The sequence below is a fragment of the Vombatus ursinus genome, unplaced genomic scaffold (genome assembly GCF_900497805.2).
Source record: "Vombatus ursinus unplaced genomic scaffold, bare-nosed wombat genome assembly UNPS02007855.1, whole genome shotgun sequence".
Lineage (NCBI taxonomy): Eukaryota > Metazoa > Chordata > Mammalia > Diprotodontia > Vombatidae > Vombatus > Vombatus ursinus.
The window spans coordinates 106,696-126,521 of NW_020947633.1; the positions used below are offsets into that span (position 1 = coordinate 106,696).

General features: G+C 37.8%; 2 protein-coding genes across 2 annotated transcripts; both read left to right on the top strand.

The window, feature by feature from the left end:
- The first annotated feature begins 6,444 nt into the window (after positions 1-6,444).
- LOC114034062 (olfactory receptor 480-like) lies at positions 6,445-7,449 on the top strand. The gene has a single exon (XM_027849678.1). The coding sequence runs from the start codon at positions 6,511-6,513 to the stop codon at positions 7,447-7,449; it is 939 nt and encodes a 312-aa protein (XP_027705479.1). The 5' UTR covers positions 6,445-6,510.
- An 11,049-nt stretch (positions 7,450-18,498) lies between these two features.
- LOC114034055 (olfactory receptor 508-like) lies at positions 18,499-19,437 on the top strand. The gene has a single exon (XM_027849671.1). The coding sequence runs from the start codon at positions 18,499-18,501 to the stop codon at positions 19,435-19,437; it is 939 nt and encodes a 312-aa protein (XP_027705472.1).
- Positions 19,438-19,826: the final 389 nt, after the last annotated feature.

The window sequence follows — 19,826 nt, forward strand, 5'->3', positions numbered from 1 at the left end:
ACACAGGCCTATTGACATGCCCACTCTTTGTATAGGGTCCATGACAGCTGAAACACTAATTACCTAGAGAGGATGTTGGCCCTGGCTGATGATGAGGTTGGGATCTAGACCCCACAAAGGAAAAACCCTGGACTTTCCCACATGGCCAAATCTCTCAGCCCTCACCTTTCTGATGGGGACACTGACAATCTTTTCTAGCTGCTCCTCTTCTCCTACCACCAAATGAGACTTTCCCTTCAGTCCCCACCCTTGGCTCCATCATTTTAGAAGGCTCTTACTAAGCATGGGTGGAATGGAGCAGGGCATGTGCCCTCCTGAATAAGCTTGTCAAGTCCTTCACCAGACAGAAATTATTGTTCAACTTATGTGTGTCTAAGGATAAAACTAGATTCATGTTTTTACGCCACTTTGGGAAGTTATAGAATAAAAATCAATATGAGCTTTTTAATTTAACTCCGAGATCTTAAGCAAGAAGATCTTGCCATTTTTCCAACAGTCTATATTTTCTGTAATATTTTTGTGTAATTTGGCACTGCCCTTCTCCATTGCATCCTGTTCCAAGTAATGAAGCATATATGATCCAGAAATTGCTGTGATCAACCACACTTTTAGCTGATTCCATATTGCCATGCTAATTCAACAGAAACCTAAATAAACTAGAGAAAAGAAAGAAACTTTTGAGTTAATATAGGCTTTCCCAAACTGGGAGAGATCATTGAGGAAGTGACTAATCACTGATATCAATTGTGCTTCATGGAAGAGAAACAATGACTGGTGTTTCCAGACAGGATTCTCAGGCTACTCCCTGGACCAAAATAAATGGAGTTCTAGTTGCTGTTCAAATGCTGCCCCCTCCACCACCAGACTTGCTCCAGTCTCTCTTGAAATGCTTGTGCATGATGGCCAAACTCACCCTCTCACGTGAGCACATCTTGCTTCTCACAAAATTCTCCTAGGGGAACAAGAAAGGTAAAAGAGAAGAGGGCCCAGTCTCTTTCAAACATAGTCCCTTTTTGGTCAGGGGCTCAAACCAAACTGAGGATCCTTTGGTAAGATGGCTGCTGCAAATGAAAAATATGTCTGAGTTCTATTTGGTCCTTTCTGATTCTGCAGTGATGATGGCAAGGGAACATGAAAGGGAGATGATGGTTACAAAATTTGTAGAGTTTTAGACTGTAATATATGTAGTGGGGTAAGGATAGAATCCCCCATATTGAAGAGGCTGCTTCCTGAATGGCATGCTGACATGTAGTGAAAATGCCTTGAAGAAATTTAGAGTAAGTAGAGATATTCTACACATAGTTCTGATATCCATGTGATAAAGAGGAGCCTTTTTGATTGGCCATGGAGTTAGAACTGGGGTACATTTTAAAAGGACGTTAATCAGCTAGAAATAATTGAACTGGATAGGTTAGTAATTAAAGTGGAAATTTAATTGGAGTAAAAAAGTTTGAGAAAGCAACAAAATCAGATGATTAATTATGTAATTGAAAAGATTTTCAAAGTTCTTCTGTGATACTTTAAAAAAATATAGTTTGGGATTTCTGAGGTGTTCTTGAAATTTCTTAAGTATATCAACAACATAACTGCTAATTTCCATTGCAGAAAGTTAAATGATGATAGAAGCAAAATGAATCAGGTGATGTGATGAGAATCAATTTTCATCTAGTGAACATTGTCACAATGATAATTGCAACAAATTGATTCCATAATAATTTTTGAGAGATTCCATAGCAGATCATACTTACTAGATTGGTTATATTGCTATCCAATCTTGTTTTTCCATTTATAACAATCCTAGATAAATATAGACAAAAGAAAATAAAAGAAGGCCCCTGAGAATTTGGAGAACTTCTTAAACAACTCATCTCTGTGTTAGTAGTTTTCTCAATCCCAGTGGATTTCAAATGGCATTTTGATGATGTCAACTATGTTTGGTGTTATGGTACTCAAGGGTCTAAATCCCAAATGTTACAAAACAAAATATGTTTCCTTACTGTGCAAAGATAGTTCCTTGGAGTCTAAAGTTGTCATCTTCTTTTAATAGGTACCACTGCAGTTCTTGGTTCATCTGTAAAAATACTTAGCTCTGATTTTTGATTTGTAGCTCAGTTCAAGAGGGCCTATTTATTCTTCTTGATATGCCAAACTTTATATTGATTTTAGTTTTGCATAGGATTTTAATCTCCACCTGCCCCTATCTTAATGTGTAAGATTCATTCCTGATTTGGGTCATGTATCTGGTAGCTTGTAGGGCCACATAAAATCAAAGATTTGTAAGTGAGCTGTATGATTGTAATATTATTACAGCATGTAAGTAAGTAAATTGTGATCTACCGTAAGTCATATCATACAACCGGAAACATCACCACAAACAGTAAGTATTTAATAGAACATGGTTATATAAGAAACCCTTAGGTAAAGATCTCTGGGTATACATAGGTACATTTGTTTGCTGTATTACTTTTCCCCCACTTCTTAGATTGTGGGTTTAGCTGGAGGAATTTTACGATGTATTTGTTGGTTGATGTGGTAGAAAGAGAATTGGATTTGAAATCAGTAGAGCTGGACTTGAACCTCACATTTGAGTGTTACTGGCTCTGCCTCTGATTGTGGACAAGTGACTGCACCTCTGTGATGCCCAGTTACTTCATCTTTAAAATGACAATAACAATATTTTCCCCTTCAACTTGTGGGAGAAAAGTAGTTTATGAAATTTAAGCTGTGTACTGAGTCATTAGAATTCATGTTATCCACTTATGATTATGTTACCAATGTAAAAGAGACTTAAGGTTTTCATATGAGAGTTGGTGCCTCCCATTGAATGAATATTTTTCTCTGCCCACTATGCACAGAGCCTTGTCCAAGGCACTGGGGATAGAAAAGGAAAAAATGCAAAACAGTCCTTAAACTCAGAGAGCTTACATTCTATTGGAGACAAAGGGATAACATATTTCAGCAAAGAAGTAAATACAAGATAATTTGAGGAGGGATAGTTTTAGATACCAGGCTTCTCATAAGTGGTGACGCTCTAGCTGAGCCATGAAGGAAACTTAAGATTCTAAGAAGCAGAGATGAGGTAGGGCATTTGGAGCATGGAGGATGGCCTGAGCAGAGGGACAGAGGTGAAGGTAGAATTCTGAGTCTGGGGAACAGAAAGCAGGCTAGCTGGGCTGGAACGTAGAGTATATGGCTGGAATGTAGAGTATATGGCTGGGAACAAAGTGAAATAAATTTAAAGAAGGAGACTGGAGTCAGGTTGTGCAGGACTCTAAATATCAAGCTGAAGAATTGTGATTTTGTTCTCTAGGCAATACGGGATGTGTTCATGGCTTGAGTGACATGGTTACTCACGTATTTTAGGAAGATCATTTTTGTACGTTATTAAAGGATAGTTTAGAGGAAGGAGAAAATGGACTTCTAATTTAGAGGCTTTTGCAATAATCCAAGTGAGAGGAAATGCAAACCTGAGTTAGGATGATGGCTATTTAAGAGGACATGAGAGGATATGAGATACATGTTGTAGATGAAGAAGTGACAAGACTTCGCAGCTGACTGGTTAGGAAATGGAAGATGGAGAGAAAAATAGAGATTGATTTCAGGATCACAGATGAAGTTTCTTGGAAGGATGATGAGACCTCCAATAGAAAAATAATTATTATAGTTAAGTGGTTTTAGGTTGAATGTTTGGGATAAGATGATTTTTCTTTTGAACTTGTTGAGTTTCAAATGCTTTGGGGACATCTAGTTACTAATGTCCAAGTATCAGTGATTGGTGGATTCAGTTCAGGGCTGGATTTATTGACTTAAGATTCATTTGGATGGAGATGTGGCAGTGGAAGCTAATGGATTCCTTGAGAAGGCAAAGAAAAAGAAGAGAGGGTCTAGGACAGAGCCTGGGGGAACATTTATGATTAGGAGACAGTACAGGATTAATAATCTGCCAAAGGAGACTGAGAAGGAAAGGTCAGACAGGTAGGAGAATACTAGTACCAGGAAGATCAGTGTCCTGAAAATCATGAGGAAAAAGTATCCAGCAAGAGTAGATGGTCCACTGTGTCACCTGCTTGCAAAAAGTGAAACAATTAGTCAATCAGCAAATGTTTAATAAGCACTTACTATTTTTCAACCACTTTCCTAGTGCTAATGATACAAATACAATGTTTAAAAAAATCCCTAACATCTATGGATCTAAAAGAATATTACAAAAACATGATGATTTAGAAGTTATTGGTAACTTTGCAGAGAATGTTTGTAGTGGAATGATGAGGTCAGAAACCAGATTAGAATGTTTTACCAAGTGAGTACAAGAAAAATAGGTGGACTCAAAAAAGTAGATTTTTTCCCCCTGAGAGCTGACAAGGAAAGACATGATGTAGTACAATAACTTGAAAGAATGTCAGGGTCAAATGAAAGATTTTAAAGGTTTATGTCAGCATATCTATAGGAAGAAGGGAAAAAGCCTATAGATAAAACATTTAAAGCTTATAGGGTAGTTTTCAATGGGAGAAGCTCAAGGTTGAGATAGGATGGATGGGATCAATGGAACAAATTGAAGAATTGGCCCTGGAGTAAAGAAGGACTCTCTCTCTTTCAGAGATTGCTGCAAAGACAATAGGGGGATGATATTGATGAATATTGAATTGTAGAAGAGGAAAGAAAAGGGATCCCACAGGGACAGTCTTTCTTTTGTCAGAGAAGTAGTTTCCAAAGTCCTCTCTTGAGAGGAAAGTGGGAAGCAGAAGGTGTTGAAAAATTGCCTCATCACTCTACACATTTTTATTTAGCTAAGGCATTCTTTCTTTTCTTGGGGTCAAAAGAAAGAGTGGAATCATAGAGCCATAAATGAGTGTTATAGACAGAGTCTTCTCTGAGACGAACAGTATCTCAATATTTTATGTTATCTTTTACTAGCTTGAGAAGAGAAGAAAAATGAGTTCAGAGTTGGGAGTGATGAGAATATTTCAGGAAAAGTAATATTTAAGACAATTCCTTGCATTTGGAATTTAACAAGTATTTACTAATGCAAACATTTCATGATAATTTGGTCTTTAAAGGAAATGCCACATACATATGTATATGTATATGTATATATATGCATATATACATACATACATGTATATGCAGATGTAAAACTGTACTTCCTTTTTCCTATTGAGCATTTTGAAAATGTTTTATTCTTGTTCCCTTCATCCACTCATTTCTGTCACTACCCAGTCAGCTACTTCTCTTGCCACTCACAGTGGAAGCCCTCCCTTGTAAGAGATCTGTATAGTCAAGGAAACTAAATCAATGAATTCAGCATGTCTGAGAATACAGGTCTCACTCTGCACCTCTAGTCCATCACATTTCTGCCAAGAAGTGGTGGATGATATTTGCTCATCACTCTTATGATGATGTGATTTGTTGCTATTTTGTTGCAAGTTCTGAGATCTTTCAAGTGATTTCCCCTCTCATGATTATTGTGGTCATCATATACTTTGTTATTCTAGTTCTACTTAGTTCACTCTGCATTAGTTAATGAAAGTGTTTCCATATTACTCCAAAGTGGTGTTACTCCTCACTTCTTATGACACATAAATTGCCACTGTTTTTCTATACTAGAATTTGCTCAGCTATTCTGCAATTGAAGGACCTGACAGGAAAACAGGAAATGGTGACAGCAGTTGAGCAAGTGTTTTCCATTGTTTTACCTAGAAACAACAGCATTTTGATGGAAAATTTTCACTAGTCCTTCAGGCTAGCAATGTCTAGCTTAATGATTCCTCTTTGCAGAAAAATACACAGGAGTGGGGAAGCAAAGCAGTGCAGTGGATAGAGAGGTGGCCCTGGATTCAGTAGGACCTGAGTTCAAATCCATCCGTAGACACTTGATGCTAACTGTGCGACTTGGGCAAGTCACAATCCGAATTACCTCATGAAAAAAATATATTGAGAAGGCCCAGAGTTGAGATTCTTCTTCTCTTGTGATTATAGAACATAAGGTTTATATTGGCAACTAGAATTTTCCTCATAGTCAAGTAACCTGATGTGGAAAGTGGTCCTGTGAGATGTGAAGGAGCATAGAGCAGATTCTATTTCTTTGGAAGGGATTAACAATGTTAGTTAGTTGGCAGAATAGCATTCACACATTTGGATATAGTCTGCATATAGTTAAGAAAGGTACAATATGATCAAATATCATATGATTATGATGTGACTAAATAATCCTCTTCACTCTTACAGCCTTTTCACACATTCTCACAATGGCAAAGTTGGCCAATCACACAGTATTGTTGGTCCAGGAAAAAAAATTTGGAAGCAACAAAAATATATTCATCTCTCCTTTTCTTATGGATACATTGCCATGATGAACAGGAACAAAGTAGGAGAGCATGATAGTAGGATGGGCATGTAGGAGGTGACCAGTGAATGTTTCCTCAATACAGCAGTAGAACTATCCAAATCTTAGTCCTGAATTCTATTTTAATCTCCTTTTTTTCTGACTAACAGGCTTTCTTTCCAAGACAGATGTCTGGCAATAACTGCACTACTGTGACTGAATTCATTCTTTTGGGCTTAACAGATGATCCAACCCTTCGTGTCATCCTCTTTGTGATGTTTCTAGGTGTCTATGCTGTCACCTTAATTAGTAACCTTAGCATAATCACATTGATCAGAAATAGCTCTCAGCTTCACATTCCAATGTATCTTTTCCTCAGTCACTTGGCATTTGTGGATATTGGATATTCCTCATCTGTCACACCTGTTATGCTCAAAAACTTCCTTGTGGACAAAACTATAATCCCTCCTGAAGGCTGTGTGGTCCAACTGTTCTTTGTAGTCAGCTTTGGGAGCGCTGAGTGCTTCCTGCTGGCTGTGATGGCCTATGATCGGTATTTGGCCATCTCTAACCCTCTACACTACTCCACCAAAATGTCTGCTAGGGTCTGCACACTGTTCCTCATCACATCCTACCTGGGTGGTTGTGTAAATGCTTGGATATTTACTTGTTGCTTATTGAATCTGTCCTTCTGTGGACCCAATAAGATCAATCACTTTTTCTGTGATTATTCACCACTTTTGAAGCTTTCCTACTCCCAAGATGATGTTGCTGAAATTCTTCCTTCTGCCTCTGCTGGGTCAATAATTATGATCACAATGTTAATTATCATAATCACTTATGTATACATCCTCTCCTGTGTCCTGAAGATAAGGTCCACTGAAGGGAGATCAAAAGCTTTCTCAACTTGCACCTCCCACCTCACAGCAGTCCTTCTCTTCTATGGCACCATTACATTCATTTATGTGATACCTAAGTCCAGATACTCAACAGATGAAAATAAAGTAGTGTCTGTTTTCTACATGGTAATGATTCCCATGTTGAACCCCCTGATTTACAGTCTAAGGAACAATGAAGTAAAAGGGGCCTTGCAAAAACTGTTGCCTAGGAAATATCCTTTTTCATGAATTCAACTCAATACAACGCGTATTTATCAAGTACATACTTTGTGTCAGGCACTGTGATATGTTTCAGTGAAACAAAGAAAAAATGAAACATTCCCTTCCTTTAAGATTCCTTTATTATTTTACTGATATAATGGTTAGGATTAAGGGATACCAACAACTGTGTTTTAGAAAAGATGCATTTTCTTTTTGATGGGTTACATTTGTGAATTTAAATGTTAATTGCAAAGGTCTAAAAATACATGCAATGTTCCACAAACATGGATCTTCTCCTTCTGGAAAGGTGTATGGAGAAGTGCCTTATTCCTCTTCTTTGGGTCCATGATTATTTTTTTAGAATCTTGCAACACTCATCTTCTATTGATTGATTGGGGCGGTTCCTTCCATTTACATTGTTATGTTCGTTGTGTGTGTGTTGTGTTCTTTGCTCTACTATCGGGACTCTGTAACAGAACAAGTTAATCATTGCTATGTTCCTATATTAATCATAGCTGTTATATCTCACAGAATAATCATATTCTATTGTGTTCCCGTGCCACAATTTGTTTTGCCAGTGCTCAGTCACTGGTCCTCTGCCGTGATAAATGAAAAGTCTGAGAGACATAGTTTCTGGGTATTTAATAATCAATCGATTTATTATGCCTAGTAAAAAATTAATAAGATGAGGTCAATGATACTCTTGGAAACCAAAGGTGCCCCTTGGAGAACATCAAATGCTTAAAAATCCTTTCGAAAAGGGGATGGACCTGAGGGCGGACATCCACTCTGATTGGTTAACATTCAATGAGAGGTTGGCCATATTAATGAGGAGGTGGGCAATAGTCTTCAGCTCCTGCTGAGAATGTGACCTGATCATGAAACTCAGTCTCCTCTAGCAATCTGGACAAAAGTATTCCTCTCTACCCAGAACACCCTGGCTAGTTTTCCCCTTCATAAGTTGGCTCACCCTAAGTTCTAATGAAAAGTTTCAAAGACAACGGCTTATTTTCCAAGGGCAAGTTCTCACCTAAACGGGATTCTGTTTGTAAGGTCTTCTAGTTGGTTGGGATTCCACTCAAGATCAAAAAGTATGTATCCCAAGAATTTGGGCAATCTTATCTATCAGCAATGTCCTACAGAGACTTGCTGAATAATCCACAGGCATTGTTTTCTGAGTGAGGAAACAGAAAGCAAAAACCATAATCTTAAGTAACACTTGGTTATTAACTTAAGGGAAAAATAATTATTCTCTTCCTTGCTTTTTCTCCAGTTCTTTGCTACCACAAAAGTGGTCTAGAAATATTTTGGTGTATGCAGGGAATTTCCTTTTATCAAGGACTACCTTTGTGGCATAATACACCTGTAAAAATGTATTCCCTTTTCTACATAATAACTCTTTGTGAGGGATAAAGAGGGAGAGAGACTAGAAGAAATGTATATCATGTAAAAACAAAAGATTTCAATAAAGAATCATTTGAAAAATAAAAATCTTCACAAACTGGCTACTTCCTACCTTTTCAACCTTACACTTCACTCACATTCACACAGTGTACAGTCTAGCTACATTGAATTATTTGCCTTTCCACACACTTGACACTCTATTTTCTGCACAAACATTTACACTGCCTGTCTCACAGGCCTGAAATGCTTTACTCCTCCCACTTTGTTGCTTATTTTGCTGTGCTTTCCTTAACACAATTCAAATTCCACATTCTGTGAGAAGCCTTTTCTGTACAGTGGCTAGGGTGCCAGCCCTGGAATAAGCAGGATCTGAGTTCAAATCCTGTCTCAGACACTTATTACCTAGGTTATCCTGGGCAAGTCACACAACCCTAATTGCCTCAAAAAAAAAAAAGATAGAAAGAAAGAAAGAAAGAAAGAAAGAAAGAAAGAAAGAAAGAAAGAAAGAAAGAAAGAAAGAAAGAAAGAAAGAAAAAAAAGAAAAAGAAAAAAAGAAACCTTTTCTGGCCTGTCAAGCTAATAGTACCTTCCTCTCTAAGATGATTTTCCATTTACTCCACCTATAATTTATATATAGCTGTTTATTTACATGGTATCTCTCCCAATAGAATCTGAGGTCCTGGAAGGCAAGTACTTTTGTTTTCCAATTTATAGCATAGAGACTGGCATAGAGTTAGCCCAGAAAATCCTTATTGACTGACCACCACCTTGGTTACCATTTCCAGATGTTTCTATGTTTTTAAGATTTTCCTAAAATGAGGAGAGTAGGTCTGAACATGGTATTCCATATCTGGTCTTGTCAAGGCAGAATCCAGTTGAGTTATCAGCTTCCTAATTTTTGTTCCTCTGCTTCTATTAGTCCTTCTGGCTGACATCATCCACCATTCAAAAATGAGCACCTTCCCATTGCTTTGTAATTTGTTTTTTTTTCCCCCCAAGCACTAGTTTAGCATTTAACTTTGATTATAATTCTGCTTTCCCATTCTGTGCTATTGTTCTACCTTTCCCCAAAATGACATCATTTATGAAATAATCACTATACAGTGTAATCTGATCATGATCATTTCATAGAATAATTTGAAATCTGAAAGTGCTAGTCCTACTTTCTTTTTTTTCCTCATAATTTCCATTTTTATTGTGAGGATCACATAGGCTCTTGGGGTATTTATCCAACTCACACACAACACACACACAGATACACTAATGAGTTGGGACCATGGAGTGGGGCTCACTATATTTGCCCTCAATGCTGTGGGAGTAATCTCAATGTATTATAGTGTTGTACCCCTCTTTCCATTCTGGCATTCTCTCCCCATTATCAATCTCCATTCCCAATTAATATCTACCCAATATCAACACTTGAAATAGTTTTTTGTTACCAAATATAATTTAACAAATTATCATCAATTAGCTTTATTAATGGATATTTCTTGAAAAGATATAGCACAACAAGTTGGTATAAACTCATCCCTGTGGATCATTAGCATACTCTCCCCTATACTACCTCAGACCCTGAGAGAGTGAGCTCATACTTAAAGCAGTTCCTACACAGCATTGGCTCTACCAAGTTCACTTTCAAATGCAGCATAGGCAATGAATAGTCTCTCCCTTCCTTGCAGGGGCATGGCATCTTGACTGTAATACCAATACCTTGTTTTTTATATTTGTAAGCACTGTTCAAAGCAGATCTTTAAGTCTTCCCAAATGACTAGGTAATATCACATTGTTATTGTGTCCATTTTGCAGATGAAGAAACTGAGGCAGAAAGAAGTTAAGAAACTTGCCCGAGGGTATATAGCTAAGATATGTCTGAGACTAGATTTGAACTCAGGTCTTCCTGACCTCAGACCCAGTTCTCAATCCACTATACCGCCCAACCACCCAGATTGTAAATGTACAGCTGTAACATTTACCACAGGACTAATTGGAGGGCACATACTTCTAAATATTTGTAAATGGGCAGGAAAGACTCATTGCTGATCCAGTGCTAGACCCCAGAACCAAGGACCCTTTGTCAGGACACCCAACAAATCCAAAGCACAGAGGAGCAATAGTAAGGACTTTGATTTCGATTAGTGTTCTGAAGGCTTGGAGTTTTAAAAACACTAACTTCTGAGAAACGAAGAATGGCAGATACTAAGAAGCTACATGCATTTGTTTTACAATTTCATATACAAAATTCCTTTGTGATTTTTTGTTCATAAAAATAGTAATAACTGATAATGATTTTATAGTTTATAATTAATTTTTTTCTTAAAAGAAGGAGAAGTATAAAAAATATTTACCCCTACTGAAGCCTTCCCAGTGATTGGAAAATTACTACCTCTGAAGGAAAATCATTCATGTTTTGGAGAGATCTGATTATTAGAATGTTTTTCCTCAGGTCAAGGTAAAATCTGTTTCTCAAATTTCTACTTATTCTCCTGATTCTGTTTTCTGGAGCCAAGCAGAAGACCTCTTCCACATGAAAGCTCTTCAACTACTTGAAGAAAGCAATCATTTCCCTTCTACATAATATCTTTTCCAGGGTACACATCCCCAGTTACTCATACTCATCATCTTAGGAAATGATTTTCATTCTTCTCACCAGCCTGACCAGTCTCTCTGGACATACTTCAGCATGTCAATATCATCCCTAATGCGTGGTGTCCAAGAGCTGAACATAGGACCCCAATGTGTCTTGGTCAAAGCAGACAATCAACATGACTATCCCTCGCTCTTTCCTGACTCCATGCCTACTGCATGGAATCCAGCTCCAATTCCTCATTCTAGCATGGAGGGATTCCTGGGTGCTCAAAGGATGAGCCACTGCAACACATGCTTTCCAAAGTTCTCCTGCATTGTAAAGTCTTCAAATATGGTGTCAGCAAGAGATCATATTTGTATTTTGAGAACCTGCCTATCTAAGTACAAAGAAGTTCATCACTAATAGACTGGCCTCTTGGGCTGAAAACTCAGGCTGTCACAACTTATGTAAAAAAAATTTGATGCAGCATGTCTGAGAAGGCTTGTATGTAGGTGAAATGATTCGCCTGTGCTGCAGCAGGAGAGAAAGGATTAGGATTCTTATTCTATCCCTTTGGCCCTCACCTTTCTAATGGGGACACTGACAGTCTTTTCCAGTTACCCCTCTCCTTCTACCACCGAATGAGACTTTCTCTTCAGTATCCACCCTTGGCTCCATCATTTTAGAAGGTTCTTACTAAGCATGGGCGGAATGGGGAAGGCCATGTGCCCTACTGTGTAAGCTTGTCAAATCCTTCACCATACAAAAATTATTGTTGGGCTTGTGTTTTTCTAAAGATAAAACTAGATTTGAGTTTTTATCCCACTTTGGAAAGTTATAGAATAAAAATCAACATGAGCTTTTTAATTTAGCTCAGAGTTCCCAGGCAGTAAGACCCTGCCATTTCCTAAGTCTATATTTCCTTTAATATTTTTTGTATAACTTGCCACTGCCTTTCTCCATTGCATCCTATCCCAAATAATGAAGTATATATGATCCAGAAATTGCTGTGATCAACCATACTTTTAGTTGGTTCCATATTGCAATGCTAATTAAACAAAAATAGAAATAAATTTGATAAAAGAAATAAACTTTTGAGTTAACATAGGCTTTCCCAAACTGGGAGAGACGATTGAAGAAGTGGCAAATCACTGATATCAATTGTGCTTCATGGAAGAGAAACAATGACTGGTGTTCCCAGACAGGTTTCTCAGGCTGAGCCCTGGACCAAAATGGATGGAGCTCTAGTTGCTGTTCAAATGCTGCCCCATTCACCACCACACCTGCCCTAGTCTCTCTTCAAATGCTTGTGCATGGTCGCTAAACCCACCCTCTCACCTGTGCATATCCTGCTTCTCACAAAATTCTCCTATGGGAAGAAAAAAGGGAAAAGATAAGAGGACATAGTCTCTTTCAAGCATAGTTCCTCTTTGGCCAGGGGATCAAACCAAACTGAAGATCCTTTGGTAAGATGGCTGCTACAAATGCAAAATATATCTGAGTTCTATTTGGTCCTTTCTGATTCTGCAGTGATGATGGCAAGGGAACGTGAAAGGGAGAGAATGGTTACAAGACCCACAGAGTTTTAGATTGTAATATATATAGTGGGGTGAGGATACAATCCCCCACATTGAAGAGGCTGCTTCTTGAATGACATGCTGACATGTAATGAAAATGCCTGGAAGACATTTAGAGCAAGTAGAGATATTCTATAAATAGTTCTGATATCCACGTGGTAAAAAGGAGCCTCTTTGATTGGCAGTGGAATTAGAACTGGGGTACACTTGAAAAGGGCAGTAATCAGCTAGAAATAATTGAATGGGAAAGGTTATTAATTAAAGACAAAAGTTAATTGGAATAAAAATTTTTGAGAAAGCAACAAGATTAGATGATTATTTATGTAATTGAAAAGATTTTCAGAACTCTGCCTCCTGTGATACTTTTATTTTCCTTTTTGATGAGGCAATCAGGGGTTAAGTGACTTGCTCAGAGTCACTCAGCTAGTAAGTGTCATGTGTCTGAGGTCACATTTGAACTCAGGTCCTCTTGACTTCAAGGCCAGAGTTTATCCACTGAACCACCTAGCCGCCCTCCGATGATACTTTAAAAAAATTAGTTTTGGATTTTTCAGGTGTTCTTGGAATTTCTTAAGTATATCAACAACATAACTGCTGACTTACTTTACAGAAAGTTAAATGGTGTAAGAACCAAAATGAATCAGGTGATGTGATGAGGACCAGTTTTCATATCTAGTAAACATTATCACAATGTTAATTACTACATATTGATTCCAGAACAATTTTGAGAGATTTCATAACAGATCATACTTACTGATTTGGCTACATTGCTATCCAATCTTGTTTTTCCAATTTTTAAAAATCCTAGATAAATATAGACAAAGAAAAAACAAATGAAGGCCCCTGAGAATTTAGACAACTTCTCAAACAATTCACCTCTGTTAGTAATTTTCTCAATCCCAGTGGATTCCAAATGGCATTTTGATGATGTCGGCTACGATTGTTGTTAAGGTAATCAAGGCTGTAAATCCCAAATGCTACAAAAACAAACATAAATATTTCCTTGCTGTGCAAACATAGCTCCTGGGAGTCTAAAGTTTTCATCTTCTTATATCAGTAGGTACCACTGTTGTTCTTGTTTTTGCTGTAAAAACACTTAGAGCTGATTTTTGATTTGTAGTTCAATTCGGAGGAGGGAGAGATCTCTCTATTCCTCTTGATATGACAAACTTTATATTGATTTCAGTTTTGTATAAGGCTTTAATCTCCCCTAACCCAACCCCTCATCTTAATGAGTAAGATTCATTCCTGATTTGGGTCTTCATGTATCTGGTCCCTTGTAGGGCCATATAGTCAAAGATTTGCAAGTGAGATGTATGCTTGGAACATTATTACAGTTTATTAGTACTATCATAGGTCATATCATATGTCTTGAACCATCACTATAAACAGTAAGTACATGATAGAACATAGATAAGAACACCTTAGGTAAAGATCTCTGTGTATATATAGGTATATTTGTTTCATGTATTACTTTCCCCCTGCTTCTCAGACTGAAGCTTTAGCTGGAGGAATTTCACTGATATATTTGTTGGTTGATGTAGTGGAAAGAGAATTGTACTTGAAGTCAGGAGAGTTGTGTTTGACCTCACATATGAGCCTTACTGACTCTGTCCCTGATTGTGGGTAAGTGATTGCATCTCTGTGATCCTCAATTACCTCATCTATATGAGAATAACAATATTTTTCACTAAATTTTTATGAGGGAAGTAATTTATGAAATTTAAATTGTGGTATAGAATTATTACAATGTCTGTTATCTGCTTACTATAATTATGTTACCAATGTAAATGGGACTTAATATTTTCAAAAGTGAGTTAGTATCTTCCATTCAATGAATATGTTTCTCTGCCCCCTATGCACAGAGCCTTGTCCAAAGCACTGGGGATATAAAGTGAAACAAAGCAAAACAACCTTTCAACTCAGGGAGCTTACATTCTATTGGAGAGAAAGTTATAAAACGTTTACACTAATAAGTAAATAGAAGATAACTTGAGGAGGCACAGAGTTTTAGCAACTAGGCTTCCCATAAGTGGTGACCCACTAGCTCAGCCACAAAGGAAGGTTGAGGTTCTAAGAAGCAGAGATGAGGTAGGCCATTTGGAGCATGGAGGATGGCCTATGCAGAGGGACAGAGATGGAGGTAGAATTCTGAGTCTGGGGAACGAGCAGTAGGCCAGCTGGGTTGGAATATAGAGTACGTGTCTGAGAGCAAAGTGAAATAAGTCTGAAGAGATAGGCTGGCTTCACATTGTTTAGGACTCTAAATATCAAGGGGAAGAATTGTTATTTTGTCCTCAAGCAATAGGGGATCCATTCAAGGTTTGAGTAAGCAAGTAACATGATTAGCCAAGTGCTCTAGGAAGACCATTTTTGTAGGTTTTTAGAGGGTAGTTTAGAGGAAGGAGAGACTGAACTTCTACTGAAGAGGCTTTTGCAATAATCCAAGTGAGAGGAGATGCCAACCTCAGTTAGAGTGATGGCTATTTGAGAGAACATGAAAGGATATGAGATACATGTTGTAGATGAAGAGGTGGCAAGACTTGGCAGCTGACTAGTTAGGAAATGGAAGATAAAGAGAAGAATAGAGACTGATTTCAGGATCACATACGAGGCTCCTTGGAAGGATGATGAGACCCTCAACAGAAACAAGAAATTATCTGGATACCTTGTTTTAGGTTGGGATAAGATGATTTCTCTCTTGAACTTGTTGAGTTTCAAACACATTTGAGACATCTAGCTACAAATGTCCAACTATTGGTGAAGGGTGGATTGGAGTTCAGGGCTGGTTGTACTGACTTAGAATTCATTTGGATGGAGATGTTAATGGTAGTGGAAGCTAATGAGTTCATTAAGAAGGTATAGAAAAAAGAGGAGATGGTCTAGGACAGAGCCTGGGGGTATATTTATGATTAGGAGACAGAACAGGGATAATAATCTGCTAAAGAAGGATGACAAGGAAAGATCAGACAGGTAGGAGGAATACTAGTACCAGGAGGGCCAGTGTCATGAAAATTCACGAGGGAAAAGTATCCAATAAGAGTAGGTGGTCCGTGGTGTCATATGCTGCAAAAAGTGAAAGAGTCAATTAATCAATCAACAAGTGTTTAATAAGCACTACTTTGTTTTAGCTACTTTCCTAGGTGCTAATGATACAAATACAAAGTCTGTAACAATCCCTACCATCTATGAATTTACATGAAGTTTGAAAAAACGTTATAATTTAGACATTATTGGTAACTTTGAAGAGAATAGTTTTAGTGGAATGATGGGGTCAGAAACTAGATTAGAATGCTTTAACAGGTGAGTAGTGGGAGAAGAAGTAGACCTAACAAAGAAAGATTTGTCCTCCCATGAGAGCTGGTGGGGAGAGAGAGAAGAGAGGTGGTACAATAACTTGAAAGGATGTCAGGCTGAAATGAAAGGTTTTAAAAGATCGGACAAATCTGAGCACATTTATTGAAAGAATGTGAAAAGTCTACAGATAAAAAGATTAAGGATTACAGGGTAGTTTTTCAATGGGGGAAGCTTATGGTTGAAATAGGAAGGAATGGATGAATGGAAGAAATAGGGGAAGTGGTCCTAGAGAAAACAAGGACTCTCTCTTTTTCAGAGATTGTTGCAGAGCAATAGGGGATGATATTGAGAAACATTGAATTGTAGAAGAGGAAAGAAAAGGGATCTCAGAGGGGCAGCCTTTTTTGTTATAAAATTGGGTTGCAAAGTCCTCTCTTGAAAGGCAAGTGTGAAGCAGAAGGTGTTGAAAAATTGCTGCATCACTCTATAAATTTTTAGTAAGTTAAGGCATTCTCTTTTCTTGTGGTCACAAAGAAAGAGTTGAACCATAGAGTCATAAATTCATGTTATAGTCAGAGTCTTCTCTGGAATAAACAGTATCTCAATATTTTGTATCATTTTTACTGGACTGAGAAGAGAGGAAAAATGAGTTTACACTTGGGAGTAATAAAAACACTTCAGGAAAAAGTAACATTTAAGACAATTTCTTACATTTGGAACTTAACAAAGATGAACAAATGCAAACATTTTGAGATAGTTTGGTCTTTAAAAGAAATGTAACATTTATACGTACATATGTGTGTGAGTGTGTGTATGTAAAGTTCTACTTCCTTTTTTCTCTCGTGCATTTTGAAAATGGTTTGTCTTTGTTCCCTTCATCCCTTCCTGTCTATCACTACCCAGATAGGTACTTCTCTTGCTGCTACAGGGGAAGCCCTCGCTTGTAAGAGATCTGCATGGTCAAGGAAACTAAATCAACAGATTCACCATGTCTGAGAATCTAGACCTCATTCTGCACCTCTAGTCCATCACTTTTCTGCCAGGAAGCAGTAGATAGTATTTCCTCATCAGTCTTATGATGGCAGGATTTGTCATTATTTTCATCAAAGTTCTGAAGTCTTTCTAAGTGGTTTTCCCCTCCATGATTATTGTGGTTATTACGTAAATTATTCTTCGAGTTCTATTGAGTTAACTTGGTATCGGTTAATAGAAGTTTTTCTGTATTATCCAAAGCAGTGATATTCATCATTACTTACGTTAAAATTTTCCTTAATCTTAAAATTGCCACGACTGTCTATACCACAATTTGCTCAGCTATTCTGCAGTTAAAGGACCTGATAGAGAAACAGGATATGATTACAGCAGGTTGAGCAAGTGTTTTCCTAGAAACAGCAGCATTTCCATGGGAAACTTTCCATAGTCCTTCAGGCTAGCAATATCTAGCTTAATGATTACTCTTTGCAGAAATGCCGAGTTCTAGGAGCAAAATACAATGAGAAGGGACACCTAGTTGTCACGGTTGTTAGAGCACCCCAGAGTCAGAAGGAACTGTGTTCAAACACTGCCTCAGATACTTGACACTTACTAGCTATGTGACTCTGGGCAGCTCACTTAACCCAAAGTGTCTTGCCAAAAACAAACAAAAACCCAATAAGAAGATTCTTAATTGAGAATATCCATTCCTCCCCTCTTGTGATTTTTTAGAACATAAGGGTGATCTTGAAACCAGGACTTTCCCCATACTCAATTAGCGTGAGGAAGAAAATGTCTTCAAATGTGGAAAGTGGTCCGTGAAAGGTGAAGGAATGTAGAGCAGACTCTATTTCTTTGGAGGAAGCTTACAATGATGGTTAGTTGACAGAACAGCATTTACATATTTGGATATTGTCTCTGCATATAGTTAAGACAGATTCCAATGATTTAATTAAACAACTCTTTTCACTTTTTCAGCCTTTTTCATATTCTCACAATGGTAAAATTGGCAAATCATACAGTATGGTTGGTCCAGGGAAAAAATTTTGAAGGTAACAAATATATTCATCTCTGCTTTGCCTTTGGGCAAGCTGCCATGATGCATAGTAGCAAAAAATGAGAGTGTGATAGTAGAATGGGCATGTAAGAGGTGGCCAGTGAATGTTTCCTGAATACATCAATAGACATATCCAAAGCTTAATCCTATGCTCTATTTTAATCTCCTTTTCTTCTGCCCAATAGGTTCTCTTTCTAAGATAGATGTCTGGCAATAACTGCACTGCTGTGACTGAATTCATTCTTTTGGGGCTAACAGATGATCCAACCCTTCGGGTCATCCTCTTTGTGATATTTTTAGGTGTCTACATTGTCACCTTAGTTGGTAACCTTAGCATAATTACATTGATCAGAAATAGCTCCCAACTTGGCACCCCAATGTACCTTTTCCTCAGCCACTTGGCTTCTGTAGATATTATATATTCTTCATCTGTCACACCTGTTATGCTCACGAACTTCCTTGTGGACAAAACTATAATCCCTCTTGGAGGCTGTGTGGCCCAAATGTGTTGTGGAGCTACATTTGGGGCAGCTGAATGCTTCCTGCTGGCTGTGATGGCCTATGATCGGTATATGGCCATCTGTAACCCCCTACTGTACTCCACCAACATGTCTGCTAGGGTCTGCACTCTGTTACTCATCACATCCTACCTGGGTGGTTGTGTAAATGCTTGGATCTTCACTGGTTGCTTATTGAATCGTTCCTTCTGTGGATCCAATAAGATCAATCACTTTTGCTGTGATTATTCACCACTTTTGAAACTTTCCTACTCCCAAAATGATCTTGCTGAAATTCTTCCTGCTGCCTCTGCTGGGTCAATAATTATGATCACAATGTTAATTATCCTAATCTCTTACATATATATCCTCTTCTCTATCCTGAAAATAAGATCCACTGAGGGGAGATCCAAAGCTTTCTCAACTTGCACCTCCCACCTCACAGCAGTCACTCTCTTCTATGGCACTCTTACATTCATTTATATGATGCCTAAGTCAAGTTACTCAATAGATGAAAATAAAGTGGTGTCTGTTTTCTACATTGTAATGATCCCCATGTTGAACCCTTTGATCTACAGCCTAAGGAACAGTGAAGTAAAAGGGGCCCTGAAGAAACTGATGAGTAAGAATCATCCTTTTTTATGAATTCAATTTAATACAAGTATTTATTAAGTACATACTATGTCCCAGGCACTGTTACATTTCAGGATTGAAAGGAAAAAATGAAACATTCCGTTCTTTTAAGGACTTAATATTCTGCTGATGTAATGTTTAGGACCAAGTGATACCAACAATTAGGCTTTAGGGTCGATACATTTTCATTTTGATGCATTAATTTGTGAATTTAAATATTGATTGCAAAGGTCTCAAAATATATACAATGTTCCACAAAGATGGATCTCTGAACTTGGTAAAGGTGTATGGAGAAGTTTCTTATTGCCCTTCTTTGGGTCCATGATTTTTTTGGGGGAAGTGGAATCTTGCAACACTCATTTTCTATTGATTTGTGGGGGGTTTTCTTTCCCTTTACTTTA